Source organism: Schistocerca americana, chromosome 2 (assembly GCF_021461395.2).
Source record: "Schistocerca americana isolate TAMUIC-IGC-003095 chromosome 2, iqSchAmer2.1, whole genome shotgun sequence".
NCBI lineage: Eukaryota > Metazoa > Arthropoda > Insecta > Orthoptera > Acrididae > Schistocerca > Schistocerca americana.
Window position 1 is genome coordinate 915,986,491 of NC_060120.1, and position 19,841 is coordinate 916,006,331.

The window sequence follows — 19,841 nt, forward strand, 5'->3', positions numbered from 1 at the left end:
TGCAGGCATCTTTGAGCCTAATTTCAAACTTGTACGTCACATTGGAAGACATTTACAGGGCTTCGAAAAAGAGTTCCTTTAATTTCGTTGCCCATTGTAGTGTACTCCTTCCGGCAAGATATGAACTCTTTACCTATGCTAGTATACACCTTAAGTCCTCCTTTCTTCGTCAGGTTGATATTTTGCTTTCAGTGTAGTAGATCACCGTCAGTTTGTTAACATATCGCCCCAGCATTAACGTTAAGATTGTCGCTAGTCTCATGTATACTGCTCCTCATTAAAATAGCCTCTGAACCCATTTGCTGTACTCATTACATCGTTCATTTCATTCAGCAGGTCCTGTGAGTCTTCTTCATTTTTCAGAGGGTAGAAACCTCATCAGGAAATATTATTGTTGATACTCCTTCATCCTGAAATTTTATCCCAGTCTGTAACCTTCCTTGTGTTTCCGTCGTTGCTCATTCGATGCACCATATGCGATCAAAAGAACCCCGTGTGTAACGCGGAGTTGATGACTAAATCTCACAAGAGGCGGTACCGCCGGTATGAAAGGAGGTGGGTACTGTGTTGTAAGTAGGGAAACAGACAGAGCAGACTGGGTCTCCTAAGCGATCTTAGTGGGCCAGTCGATGGATGTCACCTAAGTAACAGATCCATTGATACCTTTAAATGGACGAAAACAGTACCGAATGCAATAAAACGTTTATTTAAAATTGTTACGGCTTTGATCAAAATATGACCATCTGCAGGCCACTTATACGATGATGGTAGGGGTGGCGGTGAACGGAGCGGGTGTTACGAGTCTACGACCGTCAAGTGAGCAGTTGGCTTTCGTGGAGTCATGTCATCTGCTACGTTCACTGCCACCCGTACCATGACGGTATAAATGGTCTGAATATTGCCCAATTCTCGCCGAAACCGGTAACCATTATCAACAAATATTTTATTGCGATCAAGACTGTTTTAATCCATTTTAAGGTATTTTGAGTCAGACTGCTGCTTCTCCACTAGAAATATTCTCAGAAATTACCAAATCCATCAGTATATTTCAACTCTTTAAAATTTCTCAAGTCGATTTTGAGTGTGTACTCCATAAGCGAAGGAACAATCACAGCTAGACCAATACCTGGGTACCTCATATACTGACGGATAGGAACCGCCGAAAACAGTGGAGGGTGGTTCTAAAAAATTGCCTGTAATCGGTGCATGAAGTCACTCGAGAGATCCAAAATGCTGCTAGCAGTCCAGCTAGCGCAATGACTGTCCGTAAGGAGTTAAAAGAATGGCGTACCGTACTTGAGATGCTCGTTACGAGTCAGAGATATCTGTAATCAATGCTAAGCGATTCTTGAGGAGGATACTGGATACTGCAATATTTCTCGCGATAAGTGTGGTCCCCTTATTATGCTTAGGAAAATGCTGAGTGGGGAAGGACATGAACACTTTTATGACATTGTCTACTGTGTACAGTAGAAGAATATTTAGGAGTTGATTGTTGTTTGTATCAGCATTACAACGTACCTTGTCATAAACGGCCTCTGTAAGCCAATAGTTCGTTGACAATAACGTTCCTGAAACAATAACATTCCTCACCTGTCAACAGCCTAAACCAGAACATCGATTTCGCTCCAGACACTAGTATCCAGCATCGGTACCCTGTATGGTTTCGGTTCTTGAAGACGAATGGGCTACCATATGTCCACAGATATTCAGAAACCTCATGAAATTGCCTCCAGTAGAGTTCAAGTCGTCATTAAGGCGAAGGATGGACGCCCTACATGCTGATATCCAATAAATGGTGTCCATGTACAGTTGATCAGATAATTGAATACATAGTGGGAGCGAAAGGGTGCATCCCTGTCACATACACCTTTTCTGTACCAACCACTTTGTTCTTCATCTTTTTTCATCTGCCTTATTTCATCGCAAGTTTTTTAAGGCTGTCTTATACCCTCCCTTTAACACTAGATTCACCATGTATCACATTCGTTTTCCTCCTATTACGCCATCTTATAATTTCAATTTAGGTGTGTCCTCTGCCTTATTTGACCATACGTCCTTCAAAGCTGTATTTTACGCTCACTCTAATACTAGATTCAATATATATTATACAGGGTGGTCCACTGATCGTGACCGGGCCAAATATCTCAAGAAATAAGTGTCAAACGAAAAAACTACAAAGAACGGAACTTGTCTAGCTTGAAGGGGAAAACCAGATGGTGCTATGGTTGACTCGCTAGATGGCTCTGCCACAGATCAAACGGATATCAACAGCGTTTTTTTTTTTTTTAAATAGGGACCCCCATTTTTTATTTCATATTCGTGTAGTACGTAAAGAAATATAAATGCTTTGGTGGGACCACTTTTTTCGCTTTGTGATAGATGGCGCTGTAATAGTCACAAATATATGGCTCACAATTTTAGACGAACAGTTGGTAACAGGTAGGTTTTTTAAATTAAAATACAGAACGCAGGTACGTTGAACATTTCATTTCGGTTGTTTCAATGTGATATACGTACCTTTGTGAACTTATCATTTCTGAGAACGCATGATGTTACAGCGTGATTACCTGTAAATACCACATTAATGCAATAAATCCTCAAAATGTTGTCCGTCAACCTCAATGCATTTGGCAATACGTTTAACGACATACCTCTCAACAGCGAGTAGTTCGCCTTCCGTAATTTTCGCACATGCGTGGACAATGCGCTGACGCATTTTGTCAGGCGTTATCGGTGGATCACGATAGCAAATATCCTTCAAATTTCCCCACAGAAAGAAATCCGGGGACATCAGATCCGGTGAACGTGCGGGCCACGGTATGGTGCGTGCTTCGGCGACCAATCCACCTGTCATAAAATATGCTATTCAATACCGCTTCAACCGCACGCGAGTTATGTGCCGGACATCAATCATGTTGGAAGTACATCGCCATTCTGTCATGCAGTGAAGCATCTTGAAGTAACATCGGTATAACATTACGTAGGAAATCAGAATACATTGCACCATTTAGATTGCCATTGATAAAATGGGGGCCAATTATCCTTCCTCCCATAATGCCGCACCATACATTAACCCGGCAAGGTCGCCGATGTTTCACTTGTCGCAGCCATCGTGGATTTTCCGTTGCCGAATAGTGCATATTATGTCGGTTTACGTTACCGCTGTCGGAGAATGACGCTTCGTCGCTAAATAGAACGCATGCAAAAACTCTGTCATTGTTCCGTAATTTCTCTTTTGCCCAGTGGCAGAACTGTACACGACGTTCAGAGTCGTCGCCATGCAATTCCTGGTGCATAGAAATATGGTACGGGCGCAATCGATTTTGATATAGCATTCTCAACACCGACGTTTTTGAGATTCCCGATTCTCGCACAATTTGTCTTCTACTGATGTGCGGATTAGCTGCGACAGCACTTAAAACACCTACTTGGGCATCATCATTTGTTGCAGGTCGTGGTTGACGTTTCACATGTGACTGAACACTTCCTGTTTTCTTAAATAACGTATTTATCCGGCGAACGGTGCGGACATTTGTATGATGATACCGAGCAGCATACATAGCACACGCCCGTTGTGCATTTTGATCACAATAGCCATACATCAACACGATATGGACCTTTTCCGCAATTGGTAAACGGTCCATTTTCACACGGGTAATGTATCACGAAGCAAATACCGCCCTCACTCGTGGAATGTTACGTGATACCACGTACTTTTACGTTTGTGACTATTACAGCACCATCTATTAAAAAGCGAGAAAAAAGTGATCCAACTAAAGCATTCATATTTCTTTACGTACTACACGAATATGTAATAAAAAATGGGGGTCCCTATTTAAAAAAAAAACGCAGTTGATATCCGTTTGACCTATGGCAGCGCCATCTAGCGGGCCAACCATAGCGCCATCTGGTTTCCCCCTTCAAGCTAGACGAGTTTCGTTCTTTGTAGTTTTTCAGTTTGATGCTTATTTCGTGAGATATTTGGCCCGGTCACAATCAGTGGTCCACCCTGTATATTATGAAATAATAATATTTATTACACGCATTTTTTCACCTATTACGAAATCGAAAAGTTATTCCCCTTCATAAAACCCTGCAGTGCGTCCTCTCCACCTATCTGCTATTGCCTCTGCGTTTAATTTAAGTCCCCGTGTAAATCAATGCTGAAGTTTTTGCTTTGCATATCACTGAGCACCTGCACTATATCTAGACGGAGTCACTGAATTTCCCATTTCTGAACTTCATCTTTCCTACCACATTTAGTCTTCAGACACTCCACCTAACCATTCGTTGGTAATTCAATCTTTTTCCATGGTCACTGGTCCCTTGGTATTCCTCTCCCGGAGATCCAAATTGAGACATAATATGGGACTTTTTCCAATGGAGAGATCATCATCAAACTCTCTTCCAATTATAGGTCACATATCGTGGGACATTAAGCTTCTTTGCTGCAGTGGTTTCCATTGCTTACTGGAGCCCGATGAATTTGATGATTACAGCTTCTTCCACATTTTAGGGATAGTTTCTCAGTACAAGAGGAAGATACCGAGCGAGGTGGCGCAGTGGTTGGACACTGGACTCGCATTCGGGAGGACGACGGTTCAATCCCGCGTCCGGCCATCCTGATTTAGGTTTTCCGTGATTTCCCTAAATCACTCCAGGCAAATGCCGGGATGGTTCCTCTGAAAGGGCACGGCCGACATCGTTCCCTAATCCGATGAGACCGATGACCACGCTGTCTGGTCTCCTTCCCCAAACAACCAACCAACCAACCAAGAGGAAGACGGTGCTATGAACCTCTATTAGTTCCTCCGGCCTATTTTACATTGCCTTTGAAAGAACGAAGGTGAGTTCTCACATTGGAAATCCTCAGCCGCAGTCGCTGATGGTGCATATTATCGTTTATATAACAAACGAATGCACTCGTGGTGAAAACTCTCAGCCACACCGTAGCCTTTTCCAATGTCAGACACAGACAGTGACATATTTCGCACATCGATGCATGAGCTTCTGGATACCTTGATTGTAATGCTCTATTTCTTAAGGAGAAGTGCCCAATTTCTTTCTTCACTTCATTACCGTCCTTCAAATACATGGCATGTATTCAGCTCCTCACCAACGGCAAAGAGGAAGAACGGAAATTAATGAGAGACAATTAGGGTGAGGACGGGATAGGTAACAAAATGTCATATGCCAAACTAGCCTCAGGTATTGTTGTGTGATGTGAAGACTATGCTGGTGCCTTGTTGTAGAGCTATCAAACTCTCTTGTGTGAGGCTCCTCCAGCGTTTTCTTTCGACAACCTTCTACAAGATCGACACAAAACGGTAGTAACACTTTTGATTACTATGTTTGGCTGATGTAGGTGTATTCTGTGAGCACACAACATGGGAAATCGTAAAAGAGCAGAATTAGATCGTGGATGAATTCAGGGTTCTGCCCTTTCTGTTCGGGGAATAGTGGATGATGGGGGACCCAGAGGCGGCGCCTTAGATGACAAATCTTTCCAATGCCTGTCCAACTGCTTCATCTACATCTACATATACATGAATACTCTGCAAATCACATTTAAGTCCCGGGCAGAGGGTTCATCGAGCCCCCTTCACCATTCTCTATTATTCCAATCTCGTATAGCGCACGAAAAGATCTAACACCTGTATCATTCCGTACGAGCTCTGATTTCCCATATTTTATCATGGTGATCGTTCCTCCCTATGTAGGTCCGTGTCAACAAAATATTTTCACATTCGGAGGAGAAAGTTGATGATTGGAATTTCGTGAGAAGGTTCCTTCGCAACGAAAAACGCCTTTCTTTTAATGATGTCCAGCCCAAATCCTGTATCGTTTCTGTGACACTCTCTCCCATATTTCTCCTTAGTAGGTCTTTTGCATTTTCTAAATGTCCTGCCAATGAAACGCAGTCTTTGGTTAGCCTTCCCCACAATATTTTCTATGCATTCCTTCCAATTTAAATTGTTCTTAATTGTAATACCTAGGTATTTAATTGAATATACGGCTTTTAGATTAGATTGATTTATCGTGTAACTGAAGTTTAACGAGTTCCTTTTTGCACTCATGTGGATGACCTCACACTTTTCGTTATTTAGGGTCAACTGCCACTTTTTGCACCATTCAGATATCTTTTCTAAATTCTTTTGCAGTTTGTTTTGATCTTCCGATGACTTTATTAGTCGATAAACGACAGCGTCATCTGCAAACAACCGAAGACGGCTGATCAGATTGTCTCCCAAATCGTTTTTATAGATAAGGAACAGCAAAGGGCCTATAACACTACCTCGGGGAACGCCAGAAATCACTTCTGCTTTCCTTTCCGTCAGTTACTACGAACTGTGACCTATCTGACAGGAAATCACAAATCCAGTCACATAACTGAGACGATATTCGATAAGCACGCTGTTCTCGATTTGAATTCTGGAATATTTACTTCGTATTCTTTTGTGAAGGCATTTCGGAAGGCTGTGTTCAGTAACTTTGTTTTGGCAGCACTGTCTTCGATAGTATCTCCATTGCTATCCTTAGGAAGCCACAAATGAACCAAAAATATTGGCATCTTAACTAAAAAAGCAAGAATTATAAATACATAAAATATAAAATAATAAGAACCAAAATCAACCAATAAAGGAAAATATAAAGTATTAGAAAAATCATAAACCCTAAATAACACTAATAATAAAGGCAATCTAGCAACCAGAGTATAAAAAATTAAATAAACACCCAGAGAAGGCATTGATTGTTTCTTGCCGCTAACATACTTCACATACGACCAGAATCTCTTTGGGTTTTCTGCCAGTTTTCGAGACAATGTTTTGTTGTGGAAACTGTTACAAGCATCTCGCATTGAAGCCCGCGCTAAATTTAGAGCTTCTGTAAAAGATCGCCATCTTGGGGATTTGGCGTCTGTTTAAATTTGGCAAGTTTGTTTCGTTGTTTCTGCAACAGTGTTCTAACCCGTGTTGTGTACCAAAGAGAATCAGCTTCATCATTCGTTCATTTATTTGGTACAAATCTTTCAATTTCTGCTGGTACTATTTCTTTGAATTTAAGCCACATCGGGTCTACATTTATATTATTAATTTGGAATGAGTGGAGATTGTCTCTCACGAAGGCGTCAAGTGTATTTTTATCTGCTTTTTTGAGTAGGTATACTTTTCGCTTATTTTTCGCGGATTTGTGGATTACAATATTCAATCTCGCTACGACAACCCTGTGTTCACTAATCCCTGAATCGGTTTTGATGCTCCTTATTAACTCAGGATTATTTGTGGCTAAGAGGGCAAATGTGTTTTCACAACCGTTTACTATTCGCGTGGGCTCATGAACTAACTGCTCGAAATAATTTTCAGAGAACGCGTTTAGCACAATTTCGGATGATATTTTATGCGTACCCCCCGGAACTGAACGTGTATTTACGCCAACATATCGAGGGTAAATTGATGCCAGCACCAACTATTATCGTATGAGTGGGGTACGTGTTTGAAATTAAACTCAAGTTTTCTTTGAACCTTTCAGAACCTGTATCATCTTAATTGGGAGGTCGGTAAAAGGATTCAATTATTATTTTATTCCGGTTGCCAACATTGACCTCTGCCCGTACTAACTCACTTCAATTTCGCGACAAGTTAAACTACTTCTGACAGCAATAAACACGCCACCGCCAAATGTGTTTCGCTTATCTTTTCTTAACACCGTTAGGTTCTTGGCAAAAATTTCGGCTGAGCTTATATCCGGCTATAACGATTTTTAACATCAGTGCTTTCTATTAGCGCTTGGTGTTCTGTTACTTTCCCAACACAACTACGACAATTTACAACTGTTATACCAATGGTTCATGTATCTACGTTCTTCCTGTGTTCAGCCTGCACCCTTTGTGACTGAAGCCCTTCTTGTGTTTTCCCGAGACCCTCTAACCTAAAATACCGCCCAGTCCACGCCACACAGCCCCTGCTATCCGTGCAGCCGCCTCCTGCGTATACGACACCAACCTATTCAGCGGCACCCGAAACCCAACTACCGTTTGGCGCAGCGTACACGGTCTGAGCCTTAGATTCAGACCCTCCACTCGGCTCTGTACCAGAGGTCAGCAATCGGTCCTGTCGACTATACTGCAAATGGTCGTCTCTGCTTTCATCTTGCAAGCAAGACTGGCAGCCTTTACCACTTCCATTAGCCGCTCTAAACCAAAGAGAATCTCTTCTGATACAAAGTGACACAAATCATTGGTAACCGACGTGAGCAATCACCTGCAGTTGGCTGCACCCTGTACTCTTCATGGCATCCGGGAAGACCACCGAGCGAGTTGGCGCAGTGATTAGCACACTGGACTCGCATTCGGGAGGACGACGGTTCAATCCCGTCTCCGGCCTTCCTGATTTAGGTTTTCCGTGATTTCCCTAAATACTTTCAGGCAAATGCCGGGATGGTTTCTTTGAAAGGGCACGGCCGATTTCCTTCCCCGTCCTTCCCTAACCAAAGCTTGCGCTCCGTCTCTAATGACCTCGTTGTCGACGGGACGTTAAACACTAATCTTCTCCTCCTCCTCCTCCGGGAAGACCCTTTCCACAACTGGAAAGACTCCACCCGGTATGCACACAGAGTGCACATTGGTTTCCTTACCCTTCTTGTCAGCCAAGTCGCTAATGTGGCCCAAAACGCGCCTAACGTTGGAGCTTCCAACTACCAATAATCCCACTCTCTGCGATTTCCCGGATCTTGCAGGCTCAGAGGTTTCCTCTGAAACAGGACAGGCGACAGCATCTGACTCAGTGACTGTCAGCCACAGACAGCACCTGACCTGTTTATCCGACAAACCGGGAAGACCTTACGTGCGGTTGCCTTTGAAGTCTTCCGCCACCTGCTTCGCCCCGGGGCGAAATCCCACTCGACCACAGGTGAGGGATCAGCCTCAGTGCGAGCAGTAACTGGGTTGGCCCCCGGTGTGGACCGATCGGAGGACTCTGACGTGCTGGACGTCCGTTGGATCCCCACGGACGGCCCACAACAGTGGTGCCCATCCACTACAGCCTCAAGCTGTGCAACCGAAGCCATCACAGCCTGAAGCTGAGAGCGAAGTGCCACCAACTCGGCTCGCATCCACACACAACAATCGCAGTCCCTGTCCATACTATAGACCGTAGAAAACTAAACTATGAAGATAGACGGACTATCGGCACGTGCTGCGCAAATCTACTGTAGACCCTGAAGAAAACGCGGGAACTGTCTCTAATAATACGCAGATATTGAAAAACCTAACTACCGAAGCACTCAGGTGAAACTAAATATTTCGACCCTGATTAGGAACTTGTAATATTTCACAAAATATGTCAACTTTCCAACGCAAACGAAAACGCGAAAACAATGGCTAACAGATATTAAATTTACACGCTGAAACTCAAGAAAGTAATCTATTAAAGCACACAGATGATGTAATAAAATTCGCTCCTGGTTAGGAACTCGTAAATGTCACAAAAGCATGTAACGTCCCCTTAGAAAAATTAATGAATTACTGTGCTGGTAAGCCCCTACGTTATTTGATTTTCAAACAGCTGAGCAGAACTGAATGTACTCAGACATTTCGCATTTCGCTCTTTACCTATTCTGATCAACACTAAAATGACACACAATATTTTTGGCGCAACGCAATCTGACTTTCAAAAATCCCTACAAAAGAATGGCCCTGACTAACATTAACCTATACGTTTCACAAATCACTTACCTCATAAGCGGTTACTTCCCTGTTGCTGCGTCTGTCTTGGTCGGCTACTACTGCCTGAGCCCCGAAAAAGTCCAGTGCCCGAATTGTCCAATTTTGAAGTTTTATTCCAGCCTTGGCAGGCTTTAGTGACAAGTTTTATTCCATCCTCGGCAGGCTTTAGTGACCAGCTATTCAGATGTGGTAAGTAAGTAAACAACTGGGCAGTATTGTTGACATTAAATCAAAAACACACCGGCGTGAGGGGGTTTTCGGCATCACTCATAGCCAAGGCAGCTAACTTCACAACACAGTTTGACCAAGAGTGAAGTAAAATTTTGTAACTCGGGGCATTTCGGTGTTACAGAGAAATTCACACGTTTCAAATTTAACTGGACCTAGTAAACCAAGTTCCGTGCAGAGCGAGCTAGAAGAAGCTGAATGGATAATTGACATGACAAACCCATCAGTCGCTCGCCCCGGTGGGACAACGTCATAAGCGTAGCTATAAGGGTACAAATGACCGAGACGAGGACCTCAAAGCATTCAGTCTTGCTGCCATTCTCTCTGCACCCTGGTCTTCATCAGCTCTGCTTTCTCCTCATTACCAGTTTTTGGAGAAAGTATAACAATGATGTACTCACAGTTCCGCCAAGTGTATTAGACTCTGAAAACAGTCGGTATCGTCTGGCTGGGAAGGTTGCCACTTTCTTGCAGCGCCCTTAGACAAGCAACTGTGATCCGCACCTTTGCTATGTTCAACATATAAATTTTTGACTCAACTATTTAAAAGAATAATGCGTCCCTACCATATATGTTTCATTAAGCACGTGAAAATATGATGAGATTAAAACTGCCGCATCCCGGAAGAACAGTCTTCCCTCTTCAGATTCAAAGAATGAAACCACTAATCGCTTCATTAAAAACTGAAAAATTTGCGAAAGCAGCAACCTTCGGTTACTTCCATTGGCAGTTCTATTTTTTATCACCTTAGGCGACTGTGCAGCGTCCTTGTTCAACAGCGTTTGAAACTGACTACAGCAGCTTGTTCTCTTGCTCATCATCAGAGACAAGGATCATCAGTAATGTTCCATGGATGTCTCATGGGAACGCTATTATTTTCTCCGTATATTAATAATCTGACGGACGGATCGCGCAGCAATCTCCAGTTCTTGCCTCATGATGCTGTAACGTACGGAAATGTGAGGCAATCGAGTGACTGTAGGACGATACAAGATGATTTAGACTAAATTTGTCGTTGGTGTGGTGAATGGTAGGTAGCTGTAAATGTAGAAAAAAGTATGTGTTGCTTTCGATAAGTAAGAAATGTAAATCCGTGATGTTCGGATCCAGCATTTGTAGTGTCCGGCTTGACATCTGCGCGTAACAATGCAAAGCGATATGACATCAGACGAGCATGTGAAGATTGTGGTAGGAGAGGCGAATGGTTGAGCTTGGGATAGTGGTTCATTCGTAAAGGAGAGCACATGCAGGTCACTAATGTGACCTGCTCTTGAATACTGCCACAGTGTTTTGGATCGGTAGCAGGTCGGATGTAAGGAGGACATAGAAGCAATTTGAAGACGCGCTGCTAGATTTGTTAGCGGCAGGTTCGAACAAATCGCGGGCGTTACGGAGATGCTTCGAGAATTGAAACGGGAAACTACCGAAGGAAAACGATGTTCTTTTAGGGAAATACTACTGAGAAAATATAGAGAACCGGCATCTCAAACTGCAGAACCATTCTGCTGCCGCCACCATATATTTAGCATAAGGACAACGAAGATAAAATACGAGAATTAATGCTCACGCGGAGGTATATAGTTAGTAGTTTTTCCTTCGTTGCGTCTGCGAGTAGAACAGAAAAAGAAATGACAAGCAGTGGCACAGGGAAAATTCCACCACGCTCCGTACCATTCCTTATGGAGTATGTAGGTAGATATAGATGTAAATCGGATACACCGTACACTGTAACTGCCACTTCACCACATGTGCACATCTGTGCCTCAAATGGGTGACGACATGTTTACCACAACATAGCTTTCCCCCTCTGCTCCCCCTTCGCTACATTCGAAAAACACAGATACGTATTCAGAAACTAGTCAAGAACTACCTTTAACCCTCATATATACATCTACGTAATTGCTTTGGAAACTACACTTAAATGTGTGGTTAAGTGTTCACAGAAACTCTTCCAAAGTATTTCTGGACTGCTCCAATCTCGAACAGCCAGTGGGAAAAAATAAGCACCTAAATTTTTTCATGCGAGTTCAGTTTTATTAACATTATTACAATAATCATTATTTCTCCATTTGTAGGTGGAAGTGAATGTAATATTTTGGCATTCAGAAGTGAAAGTTGGTGATTGAGATTTCGCGGAAACATCTCACCGCAATGAAAAACGCCTTTCGTTCTAAGGATTGCCACTGGAAATCGCTTATCATGTGCGTGACAGTATCTCCAACACTGGGCGATAATACGAATCGAGCTGCTGTTATTACGGTGCCTTCCGCCAGTCCTGTCTGGTAAGGAGCCGATATGGCGCGCAGTACTGGAAGAGGACGGACGTTTTTGGTGTAGCCAGTGTCTTTGGTACGTTTGTTGCATTTTCTAATTGTTCTGAAAATAAAAGGTTGTGCATGGTTCGTCTTCCCCACAACATTTTCTATGTGACGGTTCCAAGTGAAGACTTTCGTGATTGAAACAGGTATTTAGACAAATTTACAATATTTAAATTTTAGTTAATCAAACTTGTAACTTGTAAACGAAATTTCATGGATTTTTTTAACACTCATGTGGGGGATCGTGTATTTTTAATTGCTTAGGATAAATTGTGACTTTTCGTTCCTAGCAGAGATCCCGTCTAAATGCCTTTGTTTTAATCTTCCGAATACTTCACTAGACTCGAAACTACTGCGTTATCTGTCAAAAATCGAAAAGGGCTCTTGAGTTTGTCTGCTGAATGGCTCCTGTAACGTAAGAACAGAAGAGGGCATACAACAACTCTTTGGAGAACCCCGAAAACACTTCTGTTGCACTCAGTGACTTCCCATCATTAACTTCACACTGTAGGCTTTCTGGCAGGAAATTACGCCTCTAGTGGCACAACTGAAATATCATTCTAACGGCACGCCGTTTGATTAGAAGCCGTTCGTGACGAACAGTCTCAAAACCTTTGTGGAAATCTGGAAATATGAAATGAACTTGAGAACCGATTTCGATAGCACTCTTTACTTTGTGTGAATAAAGAGCCAGTTATGCCTCACAACAACCTTGAGTCCATAGTGGTTATGCGACAGTATGTTGATGTATTTTATAATTTCGGATCCGAGTAAATGTTACAAAATTGACGAACGTAACTGTAGATAACGTTGTGTCACGGCAACCTTGTAATCTGAAGGAATGTCGGTTTGGACGGCCGATCTGTCATAGTGATATTACTCTTTTTCGCACTATAGCTGGAGTTAAATTTTACAGTATCTCCTAGATACATTTGAAGGTCTGACTTGCTTCACTTACAACGTGCTTGTTTGCTTTTTATTTGATGAGTAATTTGGAATCTTGTAGTGACGTCAATCTGTATATGACAGCTTATTATTCCGAAATGTGATAGTTCTTATCTGATAGGACTTCAGCGTGATGAACATCGAGGGGAAGAATTCTCATGAAAAGTTAAATTACATGCACATACTAGACCTCGTCTGAGTTAAATTTATCACTATCCCATGACTAATGTTCACATTCTTAACGACTGATTGAACTGTAGTGAGTGCTCTTCAAGCGACAGAGCCTCGCCATTAAGATAAATGTTCGTTTCTTCGACTGAGACGGGCGGATACATGGCGGCTGACCTCCTAGACTCGTTTACTCACACTGCGAATAACTACACCACTTCACTTTGAGCCATTGTGTCCATACAAAGCTAAGATCTCATAAGGAACTGCCTCGTCGGTTTGTTCCTTATAAAATAGAAACTATAACAACCTTTTTCTAAGTTTGACTATTTTGCATAATGTCAGTCTCTGAAGGACTGAAGTAAAATTTCTAAAACATCTATCTTCAACAAAGAGGCTGAAGTTACTCTTCAGTTTAGTCTCCGCTAAATTGAACAACATAACAAAGTTTAAGGAAAATTTCGAGATTTTAATGCTTACCTTGGTTGAAGACTAAAGCCGGCACGTAGATGAAGAACGGTATATGAAGTACCATGTTGAAAGCATAGATGCCAGATGCTATTACCCGCAATGTCTTGTTATATCGGCGCTCCAAATACTGAAAGTAATGCAAAATTTCAAAATTCAACGTTAATACCCGTCAAATGAAAATAAGGTGGAAGAAATATTACAAAATATGACACATTCCAAACATTTACCTTCACTGTACAGTAACTACATTAACGGCGCTGTATTCATTAACTGATATCGATCGCATCCTTTTTAAACTCTACAGCATCTACATAAAGCAGACATAATCCCTATTAACTCTTTCATTTATTTTAACAATATACTTTCTAATGTAACTACTTCTCGCGTTTAGTAGTGTAGTAATAACTTTATATTATTGCATTCCAAGACCAAAATAAAAAGACGCATAACAAAGAAACTATCAGAATAGGACGAAAATGGTAGATATGATGTACATGTACAAACAAACCAAATATTACAGTTTCAGGAAAACTGGATGATTTCTTCAAGAGAAACAACTTTACAAAGTGAGCAAGTCAATAAGGTGTTGGTCTAACTCCGGAACATGTGAAAGCAGTTATTTGGCTAGGCTTTGACTGATAGATCAGTAGGATGTCCACCTGGCGCATTAGATTGCCAAATCCTGAGCTCACTGGAGGGCCATGCCCATATTGCTCCAAACGTTTTCAGCTCGGCAGAAATCCGGCCACCTTTCTGGCCACAGTATGGTTTAGCAACCTCCAAGACGCAACAGAAATTCTCGCCATGTGTGGCCGCGCATTATCTTACTGAAATGTCAGCTCCTGAGGGGTAGCCATGAAGGGAAACGAAACGGGGCACAGAATATTGTGGACCCACCATTGTTCTGATACGGTAACGTTGTCCTATGGAAAGAAATGGCCTCCCGACTATCACTCGTGGTTATCGAGCCTTATGAATAGTGACAGTCCGGTTGATAAACCATTGCTGTCCGTAGCCTCCCCAGACAGATCTTCACTGGTCATTGGGGGCCAGTTCGAAGCGGAACTAATCCCTGAAGACTATTCTACTCCATTCGACGAGCTTCCAGCCGAAGTTGTTTTAGAAATGACATTTTGTAGTGTTTTAGACGAAGACCCGCCTTCAGACTATCACTTGTGGTTGTTGAGCCTTATGGCAGGTGACAGTCCGGTTGGTAAACCATTGCGGTCCGTAGCCTCTCCAGACTGATCTTGTCATTGGGGGCCAGTTCGAAGCGGAACTAATCCCTGAAGACTATTCTACTCCAGTCGACGAGCTTCCAGTCGAAGTTGTTTTAGAAATAACATTTTGTAGTGTTTTAGACGAGGAGCCGACTGCCCGCTGAGCTTAGATTCAATAATGTATGCACTGTTTACTTATACGGTAAGTTCATAAGGATGTTAACAATCCTCTAATGGAACATCTTGTGATGTGTGTTATGATACGTACAGCTATTGAAAGAAAAATTGTATGCATTGAGTAATAAATACTGTGAGTTGAATAACAGCTGATGTTCACTTCATACAACGACGCGAAAATGTAAATCACTTTTGTGTATGCTTTAATTGGATTTGTTGTTGTTCACCACAGACTATCGTACAGAGTACTCGACAATTTAGTCCTGTTGAGAGAAGCATTTGTATAGTCACAATTCGCAGTATATCCCTTTGTGACACTCAGAGTCAGCATAAATGCAAGTAATCCCTTTCCCAAACGATTAAAATATCTATTCCGTTTTAGGTTCACAATTAAGTATTTTCCTTAGAGTTCTAGTGACACTTCATATCTTGAAGAACTGTGACATGACTTCCATCAAATATGAGGTTGTTTTGCGAGCACACTCAAGTAAAAGTTTGACATACAGGTAAGGTGGCTTAGGCTTTAGACCACAGATGATGTAGACTGCATGTCACTTCATTATACTGAAATCCACATGTAGATTAGCTTTATCGGAGGTGAGGGGAGGGTGGCTTCCTTTTGCAAGTGACTTCTGAAACACTGATTAATTTACATTTGTCTCAACTATAGTAGCTTCGATAAAGTTTTTTTAATTATAATGGTGAAACCTTTGCATTTGGCTGCATCGACAGACATCCTAAAAAATATTTAGTTTCACAAGTAAATTCGTTTTAAAAATATGAAAATGTCTGCAAAGACATTTCTCGAAATTAAGTCAAAGAATTTACTAGGTTAAGAAAACGAGTGATGACAGATGTGAATGGCCCTCTGTTTGAGTGTATTTGTTTGTATTTACATATTACGAACTGCTTGATGAGGCTTATTATATATCTACGACGTAAGGAAGTTCTTCTTTTTTTCCGTTTCTCTTTAACATCGTTACTTCTTTTTGCTTAAGCTCACGAGTAAAATTTTCCACCGATCAACGAATGTATAATTTCATACTTTGAAAGGTAGGATTTATAGCCAAGTGACTGCAGAAACATATATAGCAAACATATTTCTAAATCCTTGCAGAGAAATTTCCCAGAATTGAAAGAGCGTTTATTGGTTCTCAGATCTGAAACTCGATCAATGAAAACGATCTGTTGATAGCCAGGTTTTAATATCTATCTCACTACAAGAGTTTTCTCTATTTTAAAAGTTTTCTAATGTACCATAGTCCTTATCTTGATATCATCCACAAATATTTAAAGCGTCTGGATTTTACAGACCTTACATGAGCTCAGTGCATAACGACAGTACAATACAGTATGAGGTCCTCAGAAAACTATATTATCAACAAAAAGCAATTGCAGTAATCTCATGTACCAAAAACTAACAAAACAACATCTACCAATATAAGGACAGGGGCATGCATAAATAAGTTAAAGAGAAACGCATTTTGGAGACGAACTGAGCTTCAGTGCAGAAATGGATAAGGCCAGAGCAATACATTATTACTTTTAATATAAATACGGCTGGGACCGAGGGTAAGTGGCTGCTCGGCTTTAACAGGCCTAGCGGCGACCCGGCAAGAAAAATAAAAATTCACTTCTAACGAGACGGCGGTTGGCTGAAGCCATCCATAATGGACGATGCAAATGTGACATGGTGGAGAGATCTCCAGTATATAAAAGCATTTTGAGAATTAAAAATTTCTACATCTCTCTCATCTCAAGGCAGACTGCTCAAGTTGTGGAAAATAGCGAGGGCGTGAGAGCTTTGCATCTGCGAAGTGTGGACGATAAGCCTCAAGTATCGTGGAGACAGACAGCGAAGAGGTGGTCAATTATTCCTGTGTGAATTTTTGCGGGCAATGAAACTGTGCATGTTGCTCTAGCCCTTGTGAGTGTGCAATAACCATTATTTCGACTAGGGAAACATTAACTTTCTACAGAATGCAGGAAAGTTGAGACTGAATGAATTCAGACAAGGCCAGAGTAAGGAATTAGCGTTTCAGATTTAGCCCAGAGACAACGCCATTGCAGGTCCCGATTGGTAAAGTACCATCGATCATTAGGCCACAGTAAATTATTGATCAAGATTTTGCTCACACCAACCTGAGTACGCTTTGACCATTGAATATCCGAAGCTAGGACAGTAAAGCACCCTTATATTAAGTACATGAGAGTTTTTTCATTGGTTTAAAAGGTAAATTTATTCTCCACCAACTTAGTGCATTGACCAGCTACGATATTGTAGAAGTAAAAATAATAGATGAGGATTTGTAATCATTTTTGCCTGTGATAACTTTTTCAGTTGTAGAGATTACTACTTAATAACTGCCAGTTCAATATGTCCAAGAGTTAATTATTTTGTTATTGAATGTTGAAAGTAATTGAACATGATTATTGTGTATCACTTGACCCCTGAGAACACAGTTGATAAATTAGATGTAGAATGAAAATGGGAACAGGTGTTTTGTCTTTCTAGAATAGATCGCCAACTTTCACTTTTATTAATTCATGCATTCTAGTTACGTGACAGCCACATTTCTAATTATTTGTTATGATCTGCACCTAATATTAGCTACCTTACAGGGCCACATTCATATTTATATAGAATGTCTGTTAGAATGTCTGTTTAACACCCTGGGCTTGCGTGGACAGTTCGGATGTTTTATACATTTGCTTGCATGTCTTATAACATTATAAAAATGGATAAACGGTATTTAGGAGGCGCAGATTGATTCAGTGTCGTTAAATGGCGGAGAATGAAGTGACATGATCTCTCCATGAAGAACTTGGAATCGGAAAAGGAGGCCAGTCTTTCAAAACCATGTTGATTGTAGGATGCGAATATCAGTCAGAACAGTATTCAACTTGCTTATTAGATGCCTGATGCCACAGGACGATAGGTCCGACACTGTTCAGTACTGAGGAAATTGGATAATTTTTTTATTTCGTCCATCTCAATTGCACTGATAGAATATTTTACTAGAGTGGTCACTGGTCTTTGGATGAGACGCCCAGTCTCAAACCACACACATTGTTATTAACTGTAACTACTCGCACAATGTGGTGCCAAAAAGCATGAAAAGCTTCTGTAGAGAAAATATACTGTTGGCAACAAGTACCTTAATTACAATAGCCTACGTGTTTATTGCACCTGACTGACACAACTGAAAGGTGAATACGAAGAGGACAACGATAACCATCGAGTTTCGAATTCGCAGTTAAATTCTGTAAAGGGAATAAGTACAACTTCGTCACTTTGCGCTGTCGCTCTTACCTCATAGGCAGACGTGACTTGCAGTCCAAAGAAGACGGGCAGGTAGATGTAGTGGATGGCGACGGCGGTGAGCAGCGCCGAGATCCACGACCATCCCAGCAGGCTGCCGTACAGGTACACCTCTGAGGGCACGCCCACCAGCGTTAGGCCGGACGTGTGGCTGCGGCAGCAGCACCAGCGTTACAGTGACTGTAGCTACTAGTAATAGTTACTACTTCTACAGTGCTATCAAATCAAAGACACCTTCTCTCCTTCCAGCTAGAAACTGTGTAGGAGTTGCTGTCCTCTCTTTGAAAAGTTATTACTTAAATACCGAAGTTAATTGGTCAATTGTATATATAAATTGTAAGTTGCCAGAACTGCTAGTCACTCTACAGAATTCTCCCCTCACTTCTACTATCGTTGTACGTAGCGTGACCCTGAGAGCGCATTTATTTGACTAAACAGTAATGTAGTGATGCAGAGCAGGAAAGCTGGCTCGGAAGCCTGCAGGACCATAGCAAGGTCACAAATTTTGCCGTTAAGCAAAGGGATACTCTACAGTCCTGACAACTTGGCACCACCAGAGGCTCGTCCACTACTTTAGGACACAACTTGGTCACGTTTTGCTAACTGTAGGGAATGCCTAGTGAGGGTGGCGGTACTTTCTGGGCACCACAGCATGTGTTGGTATTGGAGCCAGTTGTGGCAGGCCTCTCCAACGGAAAACTCGAACCGAGCTTTTATAAAACCACAGGGCATCCCGTTTGTTCTCTCTCGCCTTCATCAGCTGCCTCCCGCCAGCACGTAAACTTGTGAAGAGCTTCCATGTGGAGAGCCGCCCCGTCATCATTCCCTCTTGCGGAATAATCAGTCGCCGGCCTCGGTGGCCGAGCGGTTCTAGGCGCTCAGTCCGGAACCGCGTGACTGCTACAGTCGCAGGTTCGAATCCTCCCTCGGGCATGGATATGTGTGATGTCCTTAGGTTAGTTAGGCTTAAGTAGTTCTAAGTTCTAGGGGACTGATGACCACAGATGTTAAGTCCCATAGTGCTCAGAGCCATTTGAATTTGAATAATCAGTCGTTTCCACTCACTTTAGGGGCCCCATAAAATGACCGCTAGGTCACCTAGCTGCAGTTGTGTAATATGTGTTGAATCTGGATTTTCCTCTTTTAAGATGAGTGTCAGCATCTGTGTGTGTGTGTGTGTGTGTGTGTGTGTGTGCGTGTTTGTTTCTGTGGGCACATGTGTGATCCTAAAAATATGTTCTTCAAGTTGAGAGCATACTGTGCCC

At 42.0% G+C, this 19,841-nt stretch overlaps 1 protein-coding gene across 1 annotated transcript in view; it reads right to left on the reverse strand.

Moving 5' to 3' along the window:
- The window catches only part of LOC124595985 (sodium-coupled monocarboxylate transporter 1-like), a 137,175-nt gene that overhangs the window by 86,850 nt on the left and 30,484 nt on the right, over window positions 1–19,841 (reverse strand). The window contains exons 3-4 of the mRNA XM_047134929.1: window positions 18,568–18,727; window positions 13,867–13,984 (exon numbers count right to left, since the gene is read on the reverse strand). Coding sequence (XP_046990885.1) covers window positions 13,867–13,984; window positions 18,568–18,727 — 278 coding nt within the window. The remainder of the gene's footprint in view (window positions 1–13,866; window positions 13,985–18,567; window positions 18,728–19,841) is intronic.